The 20,958-nt window shown below is 52.5% G+C and overlaps 3 protein-coding genes across 3 annotated transcripts; all 3 read right to left on the reverse strand.

The window, feature by feature from the left end:
* Positions 1-5,559: 5,559 nt before the first annotated feature.
* LOC135830547 (sulfite reductase [NADPH] flavoprotein alpha-component-like) lies at positions 5,560-6,579 on the reverse strand. The gene has a single exon (XM_065342788.1). The coding sequence runs from the start codon at positions 6,577-6,579 to the stop codon at positions 5,560-5,562; it is 1,020 nt and encodes a 339-aa protein (XP_065198860.1).
* Positions 6,580-9,633: 3,054 nt separating this feature from the next.
* LOC135830548 (magnesium and cobalt efflux protein CorC-like) lies at positions 9,634-10,476 on the reverse strand. Its single transcript, XM_065342789.1, has one exon. The coding sequence runs from the start codon at positions 10,474-10,476 to the stop codon at positions 9,634-9,636; it is 843 nt and encodes a 280-aa protein (XP_065198861.1).
* Positions 10,477-11,126: 650 nt separating this feature from the next.
* On the reverse strand, positions 11,127-12,089 carry LOC135830549 (phoH-like protein). The gene has a single exon (XM_065342790.1). The coding sequence runs from the start codon at positions 12,087-12,089 to the stop codon at positions 11,127-11,129; it is 963 nt and encodes a 320-aa protein (XP_065198862.1).
* Positions 12,090-20,958: the final 8,869 nt, after the last annotated feature.

Raw genomic sequence — 20,958 nt, forward strand, 5'->3', positions numbered from 1 at the left:
GTGCCGCTGGGGATCCAAGGGGGTGCGTAGCCCCCTTGGCGGGAGTCGACAGGGCAGAGCCCTTTGCTTTTGGGTATAGCACATGCCCAAACTATAGGGGCTGTAGTGGTGGGCAGTACGTCTCGCGTTGTCGGGATAAACCCGAATAGCGGTGCGTATTACTTTCGTCGCATTCGTTATATCATAGCTTTTCATATGGATTCCGAGTCTTCTTTAGAGTTCGATGGCGAGGTGGAGTTAGACGGAGTCGTACTTTGGAGGTCATCGCAAGGGCAAACGTGGTCGTGGTGCGGCTGGTAACGTGGTAGTAGGGTGTATACGACTGTGATCCCCCCGATCCGCCGTAATGTTATTTTATGCCCATTGTCACAGACAAGGTGATTTCTCAGAGTGTCATCTACACCGACGGTCTTGGTGTGTATGACTCGCTTGACGTGTCCTTGTTTCATTATCGCCGCGCCCTCAATCGCGATTGGTATGGCTATTTCTGGAAGAGGCTTTTCCGTCTTCGTAAGAACACGAAAAAGATGCCTACCAAAAGTACAATGAACGGAAGGATGAAGTAATAGCCTATGCGGAACCCCGACAGGTTAAAGCGTCCGCTATCTGGGTTCCAAGACCGTTTCAGTTCCCGATTTACCGGTATAGACCAGTCCGCCTCTTCCTCTTCGTTGGTCTTGACAATAACACCGGCCAAAAACCAAAGCCCGCCCGCACTGATAGAAGCTCCCGGTTTCTGAGGATCCACTTTGAGCCAGTCGGAGTCGCCTACTAGGACGAAATGTTGGTCGCGAATGCGAGTATCTTGGTCTGCAGTATCGGTATCATCGATGTCTTCGGAAAAAACGATCCGCGGCACCTCTACCGGGCGCGTCGCCCCTACCGCAAAAAGGAAATCACCGGACTGTTCGGTATTACGGTATCGATCGTCGGTGCCGCGCCGGTAGAGAAAATCTTCCTGGATTAGGTCTTGCGAACGCTCTGGCGAGATTTTGCGATACGTACCAATGGGGTAGCTTAGAATAGGGGTCACCCCCACCCGTTCGGGAGGGCTCTGGGCGGATACTATCGTCGTGCCAAAAGACCCCATAGTAAAGCGTACATTATTTTTCTCGGCATGATAATCGAGTCCGCGCGTGTAATGACTTCGGAGCGACTCCAGAGATATATACGGATCGATGCGGGTATGAGCACACTCTCCAGAGCATGTGGCAGCGATGTCTCGCGTTGGACGAATACCCCATAGTCCGAATAGCCAGTCATACAAATTGGACGCCGGCACCACCCGCTTTTTGCGCTCGTGCTTTCCATCCAGTCCCGGTTCGTCGATCTCCTCAAACGGAGCATCGGTGGTGACGATCAAGTTCCCCCCGCGCTCGTGGTACGATGCCAGGGCTGCTATGCTGCCTTGCGTCCATGACCGACGGGGATGTGGTAGGATCAGAGTTTGGCAAACTGCGGGAACGGTTGGAAGAGTACTGGTTCCGGTAACCGTGTCGAAGGATACCGGTAACACTTGATAGTCTGACCGGGACAACCAATTACGCAAGTAGGTTAACTCATATTCGTAGTCCATCATGCCGAGACCGTGCCCGATACATATCGGAGATTCGGTTTTGCCCAGCAGAGAGCGGATACTCTTGGTGATCTGTTCTTCAATGCGGTAACCGGTTACCACATCTTTGGGACCCAGCCCGGACTGAACCGTGTTGCCTTCGGTCATCTGGGCGGTAGACAGGAGGCGGCTGGGACTCTGGGAAACCAGGCGGCGTACTCGGGACTGATGGTCAGAATACTTCTCCGGGTCGAGCAGCTGAGCTATGGTAAGCTGTGATGCGCGGAGCTTTTGGCGATCAATCAAGTATAGTTTAACGCGACCAATATCCTGGCTTTCCAAATTGTATGCATCAGCTTCTGAAACTTGGATGCGGATGTTCACGTGTCGTACTACAAAACGGGGCGTGCTTTTTTGGTAGCTATTCAAATACCCGCGGATGTGCCGATTGGTGGTTTTATTTTGATCGCCCCGGACGGTGGTATGGCGAGCATCCTGGCTGTCGGCTAGAACGGCCAGTACGTAGTGGTCCGAATTCTCGAGCCGCCCCAACCAGTTGCCGCTTCGCTCCGATAGCACATACATGTCATTTGAAGACAGCTCCCACGGATGGTTTTGTAGCCGATCACTGATAACGTAGGCCAGAGTACCCACTACCAGAATCAAGCACCAGGTTATCCAATACAACAGAGTGGTTACGAGTGCTCGATCACGATAAAATAGCCCGTACCCTTTTTCTAAACGTCCCTTCTGAAAGCGCCATATCGCAAAGCCCCCACTCAGTATGGGCAAAGACCACCAAATCACGGTAAAGTCAAACCACGTAGGACTCACATTGGGTTGCATCTGGCGTAATGATTCCGTGGAGCTGTACGAACCAAGCCATATACTCATGCCCAGCAGCCAGGTAGACATAATGGCAATACCAATGTTACGCTGGACACTAGCGCGTCCGTATATCCCGAGAAATACGTCCGTGCCCACACATAGCACCAGTATCAAGCCGATCAGATACGCGTACGAGATAACAACGTGAGTTTCCAGCTCCCACGGGATCATAACACCGCCGTCGGTCACCAGCGGATCCCCATGTGGGTATAATTGTATCAGGGGAGCCGAGCCAACTGCCGAATAAGGGTTCGGCGTGTCAGCAAAGAGAAACGCCCCGCACGCTACGAGCCACAGACCCCAAAACGTAATGCCCAGTGCCAAGTGAAACGACTGTCCGAGTAAATCGGCGAACCGGTGAATGCTCAAAATCACGGACGCTAAAAGAAAAATTACCGCTAAAACAATGGGTATGTAGGTTTCTTCGCCCAGAAATGCTGGCAAAAAAGCATTCATAGATAGGGAAAATACGAGTAGCAGTACCCCGAGTAACCCTATCCCTTTTGATACCGTAGACCGTAGTGCCAAATGGCTAGACACGTGATGTCTCCTATCGGGGATATCGCAGTTCCCAAAATGCAGAAACCCACTCTGCGTTGCCACAATGCCCTAGGGGGAGTCCCCATGTAATGAATGCTGACCCTAACGATTATGTCTCGATTTTTCCAGAACCTGTTTTAATTCAAGGGCGTTTTCTCGTCGCGAGAACTGGGGCGTTTCCAGACTCTTCTCGATAGCATCTATCCCTTTTGCAATGTCGTTTTGCCGCACGTGTACAATGCCAATTTTATACCACAAGAGTGCCGCGCGGGCGGGTAGGCACGCATTCTGCTCGCACTGGCGACGAGCGCTCTCATAGCGAGCGTGGGCATTGGCCAACGTCGTGGAATCGGGGGTTTGGCCGTGCTGCATGTAGATATCGGCAATGCGTTCGGCGACAAATCCCTGGTAATCGCGGGCTGCCGGGAGACGTTCCAACTCGGGGAGCGCATCTTGCGGTGCCCCCCGGACCAGAAAAATATCCGATTGGAGGAGTAACGCCCGGGGATACAGAGGGCTACTCGTTGGGATTTTTTGGATATGATGCTGCGCTTGTGTCGAGTCTTTTTGAGCGTGGTAGAGCACCGCTAACTGCAAGTGCGTTTCAACATGCCCATCGTCGACTGCGAGCCCTTGAGACAAAGATTCTATCGCATTTGGGTAGTCTTGTACCAAGTACTGAGCCCGCCCCAGGTTATACCAGATGCGCACGTCCTTCTTTTTCGGAGCAATAGGAGTCAGGTACGTGATGCTCGTTTTCAGATCTTTCTGAGAAACCGACGGAGAGCTCGCTAGCGTGAGAGCGCTCTCCGCAAAAATGATGCGCAGACGCTCGTGTTGCGGATCAATCTTTAAACCACGGCGTACATATTCGATAGACGCATGGGTTTGTCCGGACTCGAGCCCAATTTCGCCAAGTTGAACGTACGGGCGTATGTAAACCCCGGACAAATTATGTTGCGGGTCCTGATCGACTTCAATGCATGTGCGGAAATAGTGTACGGATACTGGAAAAAGCGGATGGTTGCGAAACGATTCATGGTCCTGGGCCTCTGATACGATAACCCGCTTGCTAACAATGCCGGCGTTGTACAGAGCCCGCCGAAGGGCGCGGCTGCGATCCTCGTCGCTGAGGGTGTTGTCAACCGAGCTCCGCACGTAGGCATTCATCTGAGTCAGAGCGTCGGTAATATTCTTGTAATCACCTAGCACTGCATTTAGGTCCGCCTCCAATTTCGAAGGTACGGTCCCATCCGCTTGCGGGGACGTGCGTTCGTCAGACGATCGGGGTGGGGCGTGGTAGGCGTCTGTGGAAGGAAGTGGGTCGGTCCATGGTCCGTCGCCTATACTATCCATGTCCTCGCGGTTGCTTTCCACAAGGTCCGAGTCATGACCACCAAGTGGCGTTTTATATCCAGAGTCTACAGCACCACCAATAGACACATCTCCGGTATTCTGTCCCGGTCTTTTGGTCTCCCCATCACGAACAGACGGAGTATTGGAATCTTGGTTGAGGTGGTGATCGGATGTTCCACCCTGGGCGTTCCCATCGGGATCGGATGTTCCACCCTGGGCGTTCCCATCGGGAAGGGATGTTCCACCCTGGGCGTTCCCATCGGGATCGGATGTTCCACCCTGGGCGTTCCCACCGGAAAGAGATGTTCCACCCTGGGCGTTCCCACCGGAAAGGGATGTTCCACCCTGGGCGTTTCCACCGGGAAGGGATGTTCCACCCTGGGCGTTCCCATCGGGATCGGATGTTCCACCCTGGGCGTTCCCACCGGGATCGGATGTTCCACCCTGGGCGTTCCCACCGGAAAGAGATGTTCCACCCTGGGCGTTTCCACCGGGAAGGGATGCTCCATCCTCGATTGCAAGGTGAGGGAGGGTCCCGTCTTTTTGGTTCGGATGCTCCATCATGGTGCCGGTATCGCTATCATAGATGCCCGGTCCGTGAAACAAAACCGGTTCTGACGAGCCGATATTCCGCATCGGACCTGAAGCGGCCTCTTTTGCCAGTTGGAGCCTTGCTGATGTGACTTTCCCCGAAGAAGGGGGCTTCGCATCGCTTTCTTGGCTCGGGACGCCCACGGTCCCGCCTCCTGCGGAACGAGAAGAGCCCGACGGTGCGGTCTCTTCGGAACCGTCAGCTTCGGGCGGTTTGTCTTCTCCCTCGGCGCGGACCGTGAAAAAAACAGAGCCTCCGAGCACTAGTAGTGCGATAAAAAATACACTATATCCCTTGCTATTACGCATCATATCGTACACCTCCATGCCGCCGCAAATCTAATAACAAGCACCAGGGCGCGGTCTTGCCAGACGGGCATAAGAGGCGGTTCGAGAATCCGACCTAAAGCCCGCCCCCTCTAAGTCGGCAGTACCCCCCCTAAAACCCTCAAAGAGGGGCGCGCGCATGCGTGACAAAGCCGTCTGCATTTTGGGCTATCAACCTATATCAAAACCATAAAATCTATTCTATGCCCGCACGGCAGTGCCTCCGAGAGGGGAGTCGACTGGGGAGACGCGGGCTTAGGGCGGCGTCTCCCCTCAGAAAAAGAAATTAATGAACACAGACCCTAATACACATCACGTTGGTATTGTTTGTTTTTACGCATAGCGCGGACGTATTCACGGGCCGCATCGGTTTTTTTGTTGCCGTGCTTCTCCACGATATTTACGAGCGTGTTATCTACATCGCGGGCCATATGAGCCGCATCTCCACAAACGTAAAAATGGGCCCCTTTGTCAATCCATTTCCAAATAGTATTCCCGTGTTTTTCTATAAGATGCTGTACATACTGTTTTTCGTTTTGATCGCGTGAAAACGCAAGGTCGAGGTGGGTTAGTATCCCCCATCGTGTCATGCTGGCGAGCTCGTCTTCATACAGATATTCGTATTGTCGTCGCCGCTCACCAAAGAAGAGCCAGTTACGTCCGGTGGCACCAGTATGAAGTCGTTCTTGGAGGAAACCTCGAAATGGGGCAATGCCGGTTCCCGGTCCCACCATAATCGTGTCGGTTGATGGATCGGACGGCAACCGGAAATTAGATGCTTTGACGTACACCGGGAGGATCGGTTGGTTTAAAGGCAGTCGGTCGGCAAGGTACGTAGACGCAACTCCTCCCCGCATGCGGTTTCGGATATGACTGCGTACCGTGGCTACGGTAAGGTGTACCTCTGCTGGGTAGACGGACGGTGACGAGGCCATGGAGTATAGTCGGGGGAGAAGAGTCCGCATCGTTTGGGTAACTTCTTCGGCAAACCAGGATATGCGGGGATACTGGGAGAGTATATCTACGTAATCACGCTCGACAACGTATGTCCTACGAATCTTGGGGTCGGTCATGATCGCCTCGAGTTGAGAGCGGTCGGAAGAATTTTCGGGAAGCTTTTCCTGGACCGCCTGAAGAAACCTCACCGAGACCGGATGGAGAGCATAGTGCTGAGTCAAAGCCTGGTGTAGAGGGACCAATTCTCCGGAGCGCGGTAATGGCACTAAGGCATCGGGATCTCGTACTCGGTCCATAATCCGATGGACCAAATCACTAGGATGATGCGGCAAAATACCGAGAGCATCTCCGCATTCGTATGTCATCCCGGAACCCGATATATCCACCACATGGTGGCGGGTTTCTTTATCGGATTCCATATGAGTGAGCCGACGATTCTCGGTCATGCGAGCCATGAATGGGCGATTCGATGAGTACGTCACGGTCTTTCTTGCCCTTCCTTTTTCCCTGATTGATAACACGCACTATATCAATCAGACGCTGTATGTCTTCGGACACCGGATAAGTGGGAGGTAAACGCTGGAACATAACGCGTTCGCAAGCGGTTAGTATAAACACGCCTTGGTCATAATCTTGCTTTGGAAGTAGCATATTCATTTTTCTGCGGAGCTTGGGAAGTGGGCAGTAACCCATATCTGGATCCCGGCTGGCGCCCATGAGAGCCTGTCTTAGCGCATCATTCAAGGTTTGATAGATACTCTGTAGCTCTGGGATAGCGTGGTGCGCCTTCCGTCCCTGCTGCCTGCACATGTGTATACGGGATGCCATACGCCGGGATAGTCCATAGCGAGCGGGTTCTGGTATCCCCATAGTCCACCGTAACCATGAGCCCAAGACGAAGATTATTATGCCCACCGCTATCCCGCCAATGATTCCCCAGACGATGAAGGTCGTCCCGGACCCTCCGCTAGCATGTGTTGATGGACTTCCGCCCTCTCCCCAAAGTATAGATGGCGGGCTATCGTCGCCTCCACCTTCGTCGAGCAAAGGTGTTATTGGAATGGGTGGGATGGATACAACGCGGCCTCCGATAGAAAGCTTGCTGGGCGCAAAGTATCCAGGTTCGGGACATAGCATCTGAAAAGCATAGGTTATCGTGATGACGCGCGCATCGTAATGGGTTGTAGTTGCTACCGAAACTGGGCGTACCCAAGAAAATCGAGACGGTGGTGTTTTGGAATGCCACCGCGATTCCCAAAAAGCGATCGTGCGTATTCGGGCTGTATCCTCTGGATGGATCATCCGGTCCGATGAGATGCGGACCTGTATGCGTTGGATGTCCCCAAACGATACGTAAGCATGGGGGACATGAATCATGACCCCAAGCCCATCGTCACTGTTTGCAGAAGGCCACAATACACCAGGCACCATTGCCGTTATCAAGACCCGCCAGCGGCACCATGGCTTAGGTCTCCACCGAGAAACAGTATAGAGTAGCGCGGGTACAAATAGGGTTTTAGGGCTTGGGCGCACCCTCCTCCCCTAAAAAGGAGCTTTTCCAAGGGTGCGGACCCCCACTCTAGGGTCTGTGTTCATTAAACCCAGAATATCCTTTTCTGGGGGCTCTGCCCCCGTACCCCCCCCCCGCTGGGTGAGGTCTTGCCGTACGGGCATAGACCCTAGGTATCGCAAGGAGGTCTGGGAATGGTTAGGTCATCCGGGAGCACCCAGATCACTGAGGTCTTTGGCCAAGAGCGAGGAAATCTCCGTGATAGCGGCATGTTCATCGTCACCCTCCGCCTCAATCGTTAGTACTTCTCCATGATGAACCGTGAGCGAAATAAGCCCCAGAATCGATTTGCAGTTGGTCTTGACACCGCCTTTGGAGACAAATATCGAAGAACGAAAACGAGAGGCCGCTTGCACAATAACCCCAGCGATCCTCATGTGTACGCCATGTTTGGTACCAACTTGAACTCGGTTACTCTTCATAATACAGATCCTGGTTCTTTTAACAGAGGGCTTTTCAACCAAGACCGTATTATAAAACCAAAGAAAATTTTGTTCAAACGTTAATGCCGATGTCTTGCCGTCTTCCGCGAGCACGGTATAGCCACCATAACGGCGCGAGTACGCCATACGCTAGAAATATAGCGTGCACGGTATAGGAGAAAAACACCATAATTCCCATGCCCACAACGCCAAGAGGGATCCACGCAACCCTTAAGGTGATACGACCCGGTTTGGGGTATGGAATGCGCAGCACCATCGCCGCCGCTAATATCAGTAATAATGCTAATACCCATACCGGATCGTAATGCCACCCACCCCACGGCTCTCCGCTCATGGAGATATCCCAGAAGCTAAGCGGAAGCCATGGGAGGGTAATCGTTGTCGTAATCACACCATTTGCTGCCGTAGTTGGCATCCCATAGAAAACCGTGCTGGTATCCGAGGTGTTGTATATCGCCAATCGTATGGCGGCAGCGGTTATAAAGGCGGCGGCGATAAAAAGCGTTGGAAGATGGATAATCCCAACGCGCGCACTCGCGAGCCACGATGGCATGGTGTCTACGATCGAAGGGCTATGCATCGCAAAAAATACGAGTAGGGCCGGGGCGACGCCAGAACTTACCAAATCAGCCAGGCTATCTAGATCCTTGCCGAGTGGGTTTAGGGTGCCCAGACGGCGCGCAATGCGTCCATCCCAACCATCAAAAAGGATTCCCAATAACAATGCGAGCATGCTCATGCCCCACCAGCCGTGAACGGCCGATATAATGGCCCACACTCCGAGCAAGAGGTTCAAAATAGAAAGTGTGTTCGGAACATGACGCAACACACGGTATGGACCCAATTTAGGCTTCATGCAATACTCACAAGACTGTTTTATGGTTTAGGCAAGCTCTGTGCCTGGAAAAAGGCTCTTGCCAGACGGGCATAAGAGGCGGTTCGAGAACCCGACCTAAAGCCCGTACGGCAGTACCCCCTTAAATCCCTCTTTGAGGGTTTTAGCATGCTTGACAAAGCTCTTTGCTTTTAGGTGTAGCACGTACCAAAACCGTAAAATCCATTCTATGCCCGTCCCCCTAGGGTCTGTGTTCATTAATCTGGGATAGATTTTGTGAGGGCTCTGCCCTCATACTCCCGCTGGGGACCCTGCTCGGGTTCCCCAGACCCCTCCGAGCCCTCAAAGAGGGGTTTAGCATGCTTGGCAAAGCCCTTGGCTTTTGGATATAGAGAATACGCCCAAATTATAAAACGCATGTTATGCCGCACGGCAGTGCCTCCGAGAGGGGAGTCTGAGGGGAGACGCGGAGCGGCGTCTCCCCTCAGAAAAAGAAATTAATGAACACAGACCCTAAAGCCTACCGGAACCCTCTTGCCAAAGGCTTCACAGAATACCCGAGCACGCGGAATTATGTATTGGCACCGGCTTCGGAAGGGGGATGATTTTCCAGTTCTCGAATGACCCGTAACCATTGTAGCTTGGTGCCGTCCATGCTTTCGACCCGAAATCGAAAATTGTGTACCGATACCTCGTCACTGAGTTGCGGCGCGCGGCCTAGCATGTGTTGTACGTATCCGCCAATAGAATCGTTTTCGGTATTATCAAACGTGATACCTAAGTGGTTACCCAAGTCCTCGATATGGGTGCGCGCGCTCACCCGGTACAGATTCTCGCCAATGGGGGTTATTGATTCTTCTTCGTTGTCATACTCATCCCGTATTTCTCCAACGAGTTCCTCAAGAATGTCCTCCAGGGTAATGAGTCCCGCTACGCCGCCATACTCGTCCATAACAATGGCAATGTGGGTATGCAGGGCCTTGAGGGAGACGAGCATATCGTCGATTCGTTTCAGTTCGGGGACAAACGTAGCCTTTCGCAAGAATTCTGTGAGGGGAGGAGGTTTCTCCGGTGTGCGGATCAGACGCAGTAAATCTTTTGCATGGAGAATCCCCAGGACATGATCGATGCTCTCTTCGTACACCGGGAAACGAGAATGCCCGTGTTCGGAAACAAAGTCCGCGATATCCCGGATGGGGTAGTCTACTGGAATGCCCACTACATCTACCCGAGGTATCATAATCTCCTTAACGGTCGTTTCTCCAAACCGGTATAGTGTGGCCTGTATTTCTCGCACGATGAGTGATGTTGATGGAGGAAGCTCTCCACCATTTTGCCCTTTGTGATGACTGAGATGGCTCGGGTCGTTTACGTCTTTGTGACCTCTTAGGAGGGCCCGTATTCTTTTTAGCATAGCGCTATCCCTCCCAGTTCCTCGTTGATAGCACGCTCTCGGGCCTCCATAATGCGAGCTTCTTCATCGCTTTCATGATCGTATCCTAATAGGTGTAAGAGTCCATGTGCCATCATCATCTTCAGTTCCATGTCAAACGGGTGCCCATATTCGCTGCTTTGATCGTGAATTACGGGTATGCATATAGCAATGTCACCCAGCAGAACCCCATCTCCAAGATTGTCTTCGTAGGGGAAGCTTAGAACATCCGTCGGACGATCCACATTGCGAAATTGTTTATTTAGCTCTTGCATGCGCGTCTTGCCACACATGAGAATACTGAGCTCTTGGGAATAGCGGCACACTATGTTCATAGCAGCGCTTGTCCATGCGATGAGCTTAGCTTCGTGGATGAAGTGAGGTTTCGGGTATTCCCAGGCAATATCTATCGTATGTCGCAGTTCCGGGGGCGGCTGTGCATCGGCATCGCTTGGCATATCAGCAGTGTTTTCCATGTGTACTACCTGGGTCGAGGCTTTTCAGGCCGGGAAATTTCCATGAGGGTTTGTGTGACGGTCCTGCCCCCGTCGCCCTGGTCAGGACGAACACGGGTAAGGGCACGAGCATATGGGGGCTTGGGATCGGTGGACAACATAAATAGACTCTTGATATTAGGCACCATGAGACTCAAAAGATTGGATGATAGATGCAACGAGCGGATGACGGACCGAATCATGCCGATTAAAATGTACCATGGATACGTTCGGGATATGCTCCAATACTTTCTTTGCAAAAAGAAACCCAGACGGCGCACTTCTAGGAAGATCTATCTGGCTTGGGTCACCGGTAACAACCACGCGAGCCCCAAGACCCATGCGAGTAAGAAACATCTTCATCTGCGGAATCGTAGCATTCTGAGCCTCGTCGAGGATAATGCACGCATGTTGAATGGTACGGCCTCGCATGTAAGCCAGAGGCGCAATTTCAATGATATTTTTCTCTTGCCACTGCTGCAGGTTGGTTGGTGATATAAAATCCAAAATAGCGTCAAACATGGCCCGCATGTATGGGCTTATTTTCTCTTCGACATCCCCGGGTAAAAAACCGAGATTCTCGCCAGCCTCTACCACCGGTCGGGTGAGTATAATCTTTTTTACCCGCTTCTTTTCCAGTAACCATAGGGCCGTCGCAATGGCTAAATAGGTCTTGCCCGTGCCGGCCGCTCCGTACGCCAAGCACAGGTCGGTTTCCAGCATGGCATGCATGTAGCGTTTTTGGGCTTCGGTGCGGGCGACCACGTCTCGGGAGATGCGCGAGAAGTAGAGTGTATCGATATTCCCATCTACGGGATCTGGGGATTGTGTTTTCTGCAACAGATGAATCACGTGATCTTGGGACACGGATTCCCGTGTGTTGAGTTCGACATCACGTGATAACGTATTCAGAACATGGACTACGGTCCGAACCGGGGTAGATTCTCCCTCTATCTCCACGGTGCGATGCCCTACATGCAAAATTCGAACATGACAGAGCTCCTCCAGAAGGCGTAGATGGGAATCCTGGGGCCCAAAAAGAAGCATCTCATCGATATGAGACGGCACTTCCCATACATCACCAACCGCTGCATCTGGCATTGCGACGTACTCCGCCCCTCTCAATTATTAGGGTCTGTGTTCATTAATTTTTCCGACAGGGGAGGCGCCGCTCCGCGCTCCCCCCGTCGACTCCCCTCTTGGAGGCACTGTCGGCCTAGAGGGGCGGGCATAGAATGGATTTTACGGTTTTGATGCGTGCTATACCTAAAAACAGGGGCTTGCCTAAGCGATCTTTAAAACCCCTCTTTGAGGGTTTTAGGGGGTCTGGGGGCGGGGAATGCCGCACCCCAGCAGGGGTCTCTGGGGCAGAGACCCCAAGAAATTCACGACACGAGTTTAATGAACCCAGACCCTAGAGCATGACTTCTAAACGTTCTCGTGCAAAAAACACATCCAGGCTGTCCCCGCGCTCGCTACCAGATCTGGTAATATCTTGTGCTAGTTGATCCACCTCATCGTCCGTGCGGTCCGGGTCATGGTGAAATAGGGCCAGCCGTTTCACATTAGCTTCTTGACAGGCCTTTATAGCGTAGCTCATAGACGAGTGCCCCCATCCTGCCCGCGTTTTGTACTCTTCTGCGGTATACTGCGCATCGTATACACAAATGTCAGCATCACTCATGTGGGTAATCACTCGCTGGTTCATCTCTCGAGCGTAGTTTTCGGCATCGTTCATGGTCTGGGTTCCCAACGAGCGCAAGGGGTCTAAGCGTGGCAATCCTGCTTCTAGGATATTTTGATATGGCTCGGTATCGAAGCACGTAACAACGACGTGTCCATCTTTTTCAATACGGTATCCGAGCACGAGTACTGGATGGTTCAGGTACTGGGTCTTTATGGTAAAGTGTTCTACTTCAAGCGAGGTTTCCTGGACTTCTTGAAACGTGACAGTGGCCTGAATTTGGGACTGGTTTACGGGGAAATATTTTTGATTCTCCGGTCCGTAGATCGTGTTTTCGAGGCTGCCGGCGAAGTTAATCGGTCCGATTATATTTATTGAGACGTGGGGTAAGTATAGGGGGGCGAAAAAAGGCAGCCCATGCACGTGATCCCAGTGAGTATGGGTCAACAGAATAGTGATGTGGGTTTCTTGTCCTGGTTTGATGTCATGGGCTACCAAGTGGTTCCCCAGTTCTCGTATCCCAGTTCCAGCATCTACGATGAGGTAATGACCTTCGCGGTCCCGTATTTCCAGGCACGTGGTATTGCCGCCATAGCGGGATGTATGGGCACCGGGCACGGGAAGAGAGCCTCGCACTCCCCAAAAACGCAACTTCACACAACCTCCTTGCGGTTCCGAACGGTATTGTGTATATACGAACGCTGGAGGGCTTGGTCTACCTATCGACTGGTTCGCTACGGTTCTGTCTGGTTTTCTCGGTGTAACATGTCGCTTATTATGCGCCACCGGTCGTCCAAAATGCGCTTTCCGATATATTTCCCGTCTTGCGCGTATACGTGCAAGAGGATGGCCCCTCCCAATGGTCCGGGTACCGGGCGTCCCCGGCGATCAAAATAATGCTCTTGTGCCAGTCGTATTCCTGTTGCAGGGGGAGATCCCTTGTTTTTCTTGGGTGGCTTACGGGAAGGGTGGGGGACCGCCTCCCAGAAATACTCATGATGGTGAAACCCATCGATGTTGTGTACTGGGTTTTCCTCACGGTCAAAGTAACGAATTGATATGAGAGCGGAATGCACCGGATCATATTCTTTACGTATTTGAGCGACTCCATCGGTCTTTTTGTGCTGCATGTTGTAGTATTGTTGGCGAATGTTGCGCCCTTGCGCATCAAACTCGTATTCAATGCGATGCACGTTGGCAACGGATGTCGCCAACGCTTCGGACATCCAAAAGGATTCCGAGGAACGGTGTCCTCTATGGTCGTACCCGTAGCGAATAATCGGTACCCCGCGTTCTGGTATCGGTGACAATAATGTCCCATCGACGAAATGGGAAATTTCCATGATACGAGGGCGACTCTGATGATGTCCCAGGCGGACCTGGTAGTGAGTATGGCGACGGGCGATATCTTCCCGGGATTTCGCTACTCCGTTCAAAGTATGGCATATTCGTTATGCCATGAAAATGGACTTCCCGGAAATACCGCTCTTTTGAGGGGATGCATCCAGGGTACTCAGTATTATCCAGCCCCATGCCGCGGCCGTGCTTACCATGGTATTATCTCCTCCACAGATGAGACGGGCTTTCTGCCAAAGCCTCTATGTGAGGGCGCAAGCCCTCGCCCCCGCGGCGCTGCCATGCGGGCTTAAAATGTGTTTTATAGTTTGGGCATGGTCTATATCCAAAAGCAAAGAATTTTCTCACGCATGCGCGCGCCCCTCTTTGAGGGCTCGGAGGGGTCTGGGGAACCTGAGCAGGGTCCCTAGAAGGGGTTTGGGGGCAGAGAGAGCCCCCAAGAAATCAACAACCTTCTGTGCATGCGGGAGTACGTATGAGGCGGTGCCTTTACCGCCAGCGGTCGTGGAACCACATCCACTGGGCCGGATGCTGTTGAATATGCTGGGCAAAGCGGTCATGGACTTGTTGCATGAAATCTCGTGTGAACGTTCCAATATCGCAGGGCAACCGGTCTCGGTTATATTCTTCAAAGTTTATGCAAACCCGCCCTTTTGGAGTTACGGTACTGTGAGAGATTAGTACGGGGGTTTCGGGAATCGCTTTGCTAGTATGGCGGGTCCTGAGACGGCTTGGGTCGGATAGCCCATAAATGTGATGGGGACGCCTCGGTGTAGCGCGTACTGATCGCACACCATACATACCATATGGTTGCGCCGGAGGGCGCGTGAGATATGACGCAACTGGGAGAACTTATCGATGGTATGCGCGCCATACCGGGTTCTTATTCGATTTAGGTATCGGTCGGCGTATGGATGATCGAGAGGACGCACCACCAGATGCACCGGATACCCTAGCGCCGCACACATAGCACCGGCGCTTTCCCAGTCGCCAATATGTCCGCACAACGCGAGTATACCATGTCCTCGCGCCAGTAGTCCATCCATCACGGAGGCACTATTCCCCGGGTCTACATAGCGTAGCGCTTCTTGGCGGGAAAGCCGCACACGCTGCAACGTGCGGATGGTGACTCCCACAACATGCTCGGCACTCTGGCGGGCTATGACATGCGGCACAAGATGCGGAAACACCCGTCCAATACGGACCTGTGCTCGCCGCAACTCCTGCTTTATGAACGGCCGCAACGCGGTAACAATGATGCGAGATACCCACGGAATACTCCTATGGGGGATATACGCCATGAGGCGGACAATCGGCCAGAGTATGCCCCAAGAAACCGTGTAGCGTACCCACTTCCCCATGTGATGCCATAGGCTCAGTGATAAGACATAATACGGGCTTGTTTGCGCTGCTTTTTTAGAATTTTACGGCGCATGGCCTCTAGTTTTCGCTTTTTGCGCAGGGATGGTTTTTCATGAAACGCGCGACGCTTCAGCTCGCGCCCAATACCTTCCCGTTCGCATTTCTTGCGAAATTTCTTAATAGCAATTTCTATGCTTTCGCCTTCGGCTACTTGGTGCTGTGTCATAAGCGGTACTTTACGATGCCCTCCTGCCCCTTGCGGGGGCGCAATCCAAAACTACGAACCCTATTGATAACAAAACATCCGGCTATATGAGCGCTCTTTCTTCCAACCCGTCCCCACGAGTGGCGAGCATTCCCAAAATGAGCACAGCATGCTCGCATTATGCGACTTCGCCCCTTACACGGTCCCACGAGTGGCGAGCATTCCCAAAATGAGCACAGCATGCTCGCATTATGCGACTTCGCCCCTTACACGGCCCGATAGCTTCCATCCGCCCGTACGGGGAACGGATCGTCTTCGCCGGCATTGCCATCCGGAGCATCTCCCTGGGTTTGGAGGCTCCGGATCGTATCTACCCGGCTTACGGGCGGCCCTTTTTCAATAGCTCGTAGCATATTGTCATGCTCCTTTATGCGCGCGGAAAATTGGACCCTCCACGGTTCCATAAGGGGTGTTACGGACCCATCCGGAAATCCCATGTTTCAGCGCGGTACGACGTATGAAGCTGCGGAAGCCAACCCCCTGTACCCTTCCGACCACCTCGTAATAGTAAAGACGATAATGACTGTTATCCACGGGTTCAGCTTTCCTTGAGGAGGATATCGGCAATGCGCTGGAACCCTCCAACCTCCGCGGCCAGAACATACCCTTCGCGGTCTACAAGAAGATAGGTCGGAAACGCGTACATACCAACGGACTTTATAAATGCCCAACCGGCAGCATCGGTCGCGTCTTTTGGAGTTGTCCCAAAGGGAACCCCAGACGGATTACGATTCAGAAAGTATCGCTCTAGAAGGTCCAGATGCTTCTCGCGGACTAGATCTTTCCTACGCATAATAACCCCACCAAAGAAACGATCGTGATACTCGGCCAACCACGAAGAATAGTGAGGGAATGAACGACGACACGGACCACACCATGGCGCGCTTATCTTTATAATCCCATATTCCCGACCGGGGCATACCCTAAAAGGCACGACTTCATCGGCGCTACGATCCCGAAGGACATGTACGTACTGCGAAAAGTCAAAACGATACGCCCTCGCCGGGTACCGTGCGAACTCTTTAGCATGCAACAACTCGATCTCCGGCGGATGCTCTATCGTTGATGATGCGTCCAAGGTCCATGTCTGTGGAAACGTATTCTCGTTATCCAGAAGAAGATCATAAGAGCCTTGCGTAGACGAGCGAGAGGGCACCGTACGTAACGAGTGCGCCGCACCCATGTCCGAGGGTTCCTCTTCCCGCTGCGAAACGGGAATATCCAAGCCTTGCAACATACGCTCGTGCCCACTCGTCGCCGCATAAACACGGAAAAGACCCAAAATAGACGACCGAGTTGCCTGGGTGTCATGCGTAGAGCGACGACGGTAGGACAGGTAGGCTTGAAACATCGGGTCCGCCATGTCCGAGGTAGACCCTCTGGATTGTAACATCCCAGACAGCAAAAAGGGATAGTAGTGCATGATCGTTACCGGGTTATGACGAAGGTCACGCGGCAACGCCATCACAAAATTATTAATCCACTGAGGGTCCACAACACGCTGTGTCGCCAAAGAAGCGTACAAAATCATACCCCAGTATACAGCAGGGGCGTCCGAGGAAAATCGAGTGGCCGTCTTGATCATATCCGCATGTAAGCCCGCGAGACCACGTAGTACGTAATAGTGTGCCCGCGCCGATGACGAAAAACGAGGGATATGCGTTTTAGAAAGTAGCGTGTAAGCATGGTTCTTTACCAGTGCCTCAAACGTTCGGTACTGCTCCCGACGAACATCCTCCGATAAATGAGACAACTGCTTCGGAAGTTTGACTCGCTCCAGCTCCTTAAAAACCACCCGCATCGCACGTCTTCCGCAGCCTCCATATCCGGCTCGACCGCGTCCAAAGAAACAACTACCGAGCCCCATCCAAGGTACGGAATCACCATAAATAATCCTGAGAGTATAACGCTCCACATGCACCGAACCATATCCGACAATCTCCTCCAATCGCCTAGTATAAGTACAATAATACAGGGTGGCGCCCATGCCATGCTAGGGTCTGTGTTCATTAATTTCTTTTTCTGAGGGGAGACGCCGCTCTAGGGTCTGTGTTCATTAATCTGGAGCTAGGCTTTTAGGGCTCTGCCCCCAAACCCCGCTGGGTGCGGTGTTTTCCGCCCCCAGACCCCCTAAAACCCTCAAAGAGGGGTTTAGCGTGCTTGGCAAAGCTCTTTGCTTTTGGATATAGCACATGTCAGAATTATAAAACGCATGTTATGCCGCACGGCAGTGCCGCTGGGGATCGCTTGGGGGTGCGCAGCCCCCTTGGTGGGGGTGTGGGGGCGAAGCCCTCACATATAAAAGCGTTCGCATTTAATGAACACAGGCTTTAGGTCGGATTCTCGAACCGCCTCTTACGCCTGCCTGGCAAGACCCGCAACCAGCGGGGCTTGGGGTCCCAAAGGGAAAACGGAGGCAGGGGTTTAAGGGACAGCGCCTCCAAGAAAAACACTCACGTCTGGAGATGTAAATCCTTTCCAGGAGGTGGCTGCATGGGGCATAAATGCAAGTATAAATGATTATTAATGTTTCACGTGAAACACGGTAGTATGGGTTCAAAGTGGTTGATATGGTGATGTTTCGTTTTTTACGTTTATGGTTTGTATGCGCTTTGAGAAGCGGGTTATAGTTTCGTTTGTGTTGGGTGGGGAAATGGGATAGTGGTCCTCGTTCTATGTTTAGAGTCCGGCGGGTGTTTTAAACACGGTGATCCGTAGTGCGGCGTCGATGCACCATAGTATGAGTGTTATGGCGAGGAAGTATGGAGTGAGTGGCACGCGTTGATATGGTTGGGTATTTTCTTGAGTTGTTTCGTTTGAGACGGGGATACGCTCTCGTGAATCGATGGCGTCATAGATGTGTTGTAGCTGTTGATTTTTGGTAGCGAAGAAAGCTTTTCCGTCGGCGGCTTTTGCGAGTGTCTCTAAAAAGGTCCGATCGGTTTGTCCATGTCGCGAGGATGTAACGAGTTCATATCGCATACCGTGCTCGGGGACTTCATGAGGGTGGAAGATCGGTTTCATGACGAAGTTTTGGCTTCCGATCCCGACGATGTATAATGCGATTCCTTTTTGCGAGATTCGTCGTGCGACATCGAGTACATTTTTCTCTTGTGAGGTGTTATTTCCATCGCTGAGTAGGATGATTATGTCTGGTTGGGCGGTTGTGTTTTTGGTACGGTACATTTCCATCCCTTTGAGTAGTCCTTCGCTCATTTCGGTTGCGCCTTGTAGTCCCATTTTCCCGACCCGGAGGGGATTAATCTGTTTGAGTCGTTCTAGGAATGCTTTATGTGCGTAGGTGCGAGGTACGATGCTCAGAGCGATATTGGAGAAGATGACAAGTCCGATTTGGTCATGTGGTCGCTTCCGTACGAAGTTTTCCAGGACGGATTTTGCATTGGAGAGTCGATCGGCGATGGGCGTGTTTCCTTGTCGGAAGTATAGTCCATCGGCGACCATGTCATCGGGTCCTGCGTCGACATAGTTCATGGATGTGCTAACATCCATGACGACGACGATGTTTAGAGCTTTTTGTTCTAGTGTTGTTGTATCGGTGGTATATGGCTTAGCGGCGACGGTGGCGAGTAGGATGGCAATGACGGTGGCGAGGATGATGCGGATATGTCGTTTCCATGGGGAGATGTGAATGTGTGCTCGTGGGACGATAACTCCGATATACCCATGTGGGATTCCTGTTTCGGTTCGGATTCGTCCGCGAATGACATACCACGTCCATGCGCAGACGGGGAGTATTATCATGAGCAACCACGGATACTCAAAGTCTAGCATAAAGCGCCCCAAAGTGGATTGGTTTTTGTTAGGGCATGGTGTTCCCGTATCAAAATGACCTCTATGCCCATTGGGTCCGATCCGATAACTATGATATGTGCAAAGTACTTATGGCCGCTATTTTTTTTATTCTGGGACTTTCCGGTAGTGTATCGGGCTATACGGTTCGGGATATGCTATCTGCTCCTCAGATACGGTCATACCGCTTTCTCGAGGAATTTTATTCGTTATACACGCAGGAGCTCAGCTACCATTCTCGGGACTATCCGTGGAAACTTCGTATGTTGCATTTGGCGGCTCAGGCACCATTTGACTACCCTCAAAGGGCTCTTGCAATCAGCGACAGCGAGGTTGGGTACGAAACGTACCAATACATGATGTACTTTCGTGTTGCGTACCTGATTAGCCTGACGTACTACGAGTGGGCGGGTCCGTTTGAGCGCGATCGGGTGCGCTGGATGGATATACCGTATGCGCGTGTCCTACTCCGAGGCATCACCGTCGCGAAGGAGCTTTATGAGTTGTCCCAATTCTACTGGTATCGCGCTGTGAAGTTCGCTCGAATCCTGCACGAAAGGTCGCACGTGCACCTAGAGGGGGCCGAGGTTGCGCGCATACGGGATGATGCGTACCGCGTTCTACAGGGGCAAAGCGTTCGCATGGTGGATGACCCGATGGTTCTGCCGGAGAACAGTTCCCTCTATCCGCTGTACCGAGACCGTGAGCATTATGCCGACTACCGAATTGGCACTTCCAGCGCGGTCCGACTGGAAAAACTCGATCGAGACATCCGGTACATGTGCAGTCATCCAGCCGCTCAAAACCAGCTCCGCGAACTAAGCGAGTGGTGCGAAAAGTCGCTTAGCCTGTCGACAATCCCTGAGGGGGGCGCCGACACAGGGGGATAGCGTCCTAGCGGTCTGTATCCCTGAGGGGAGACGCCGCCCTAAGCCCTAAGCCCGCGTCTCCCCTTTCGGCTTAGGGGGGCGGGCATAGAATGGACTTTATCATTCTGGCACGTTCTATACCCAAAGCGGGTGTTGGTTGGATGGTTCCCCAAAAAGGCATAGTATGTATACATCGGTGGTCCTTCGTTCTTTCATTGGCATACTGCTCCTGGTATCGTTGGTTGTAGTGGCTTTGTGGCTCCTCGTGGCCGATGAATGGGTTTCCACGGCGGAAGCGCTCACGGCTACTCAAGACGAGTTGATTACGGAAGAATACGCTCTAGCTACCCTTCCGCAATTTCCTAAAGACGATAATTCGCCACCTCTTCGAGCAGAACGTCCGCCGCACATCTCTAGCACGGCATCCCCGCGCACTCCCGCCGCTGTGTTTCCAAATGGGAATCGGCACCATGTTCGTCCGCTGCCCGTGAAGGCTCATTCTCCACACACCGATAGGCCGCCACATGAAAATATCGTTATGCACGTGGGTGCCGTCCATGTAACGGCGGATTTTCTTCAGCAACTGCCTGAAGTGCGGATGGTTGTGGATTATCTCCGTGGAAG

Source organism: Sycon ciliatum, unplaced genomic scaffold (genome assembly GCF_964019385.1).
Source record: "Sycon ciliatum unplaced genomic scaffold, ocSycCili1.1 SCAFFOLD_1234, whole genome shotgun sequence".
Lineage (NCBI taxonomy): Eukaryota > Metazoa > Porifera > Calcarea > Leucosolenida > Sycettidae > Sycon > Sycon ciliatum.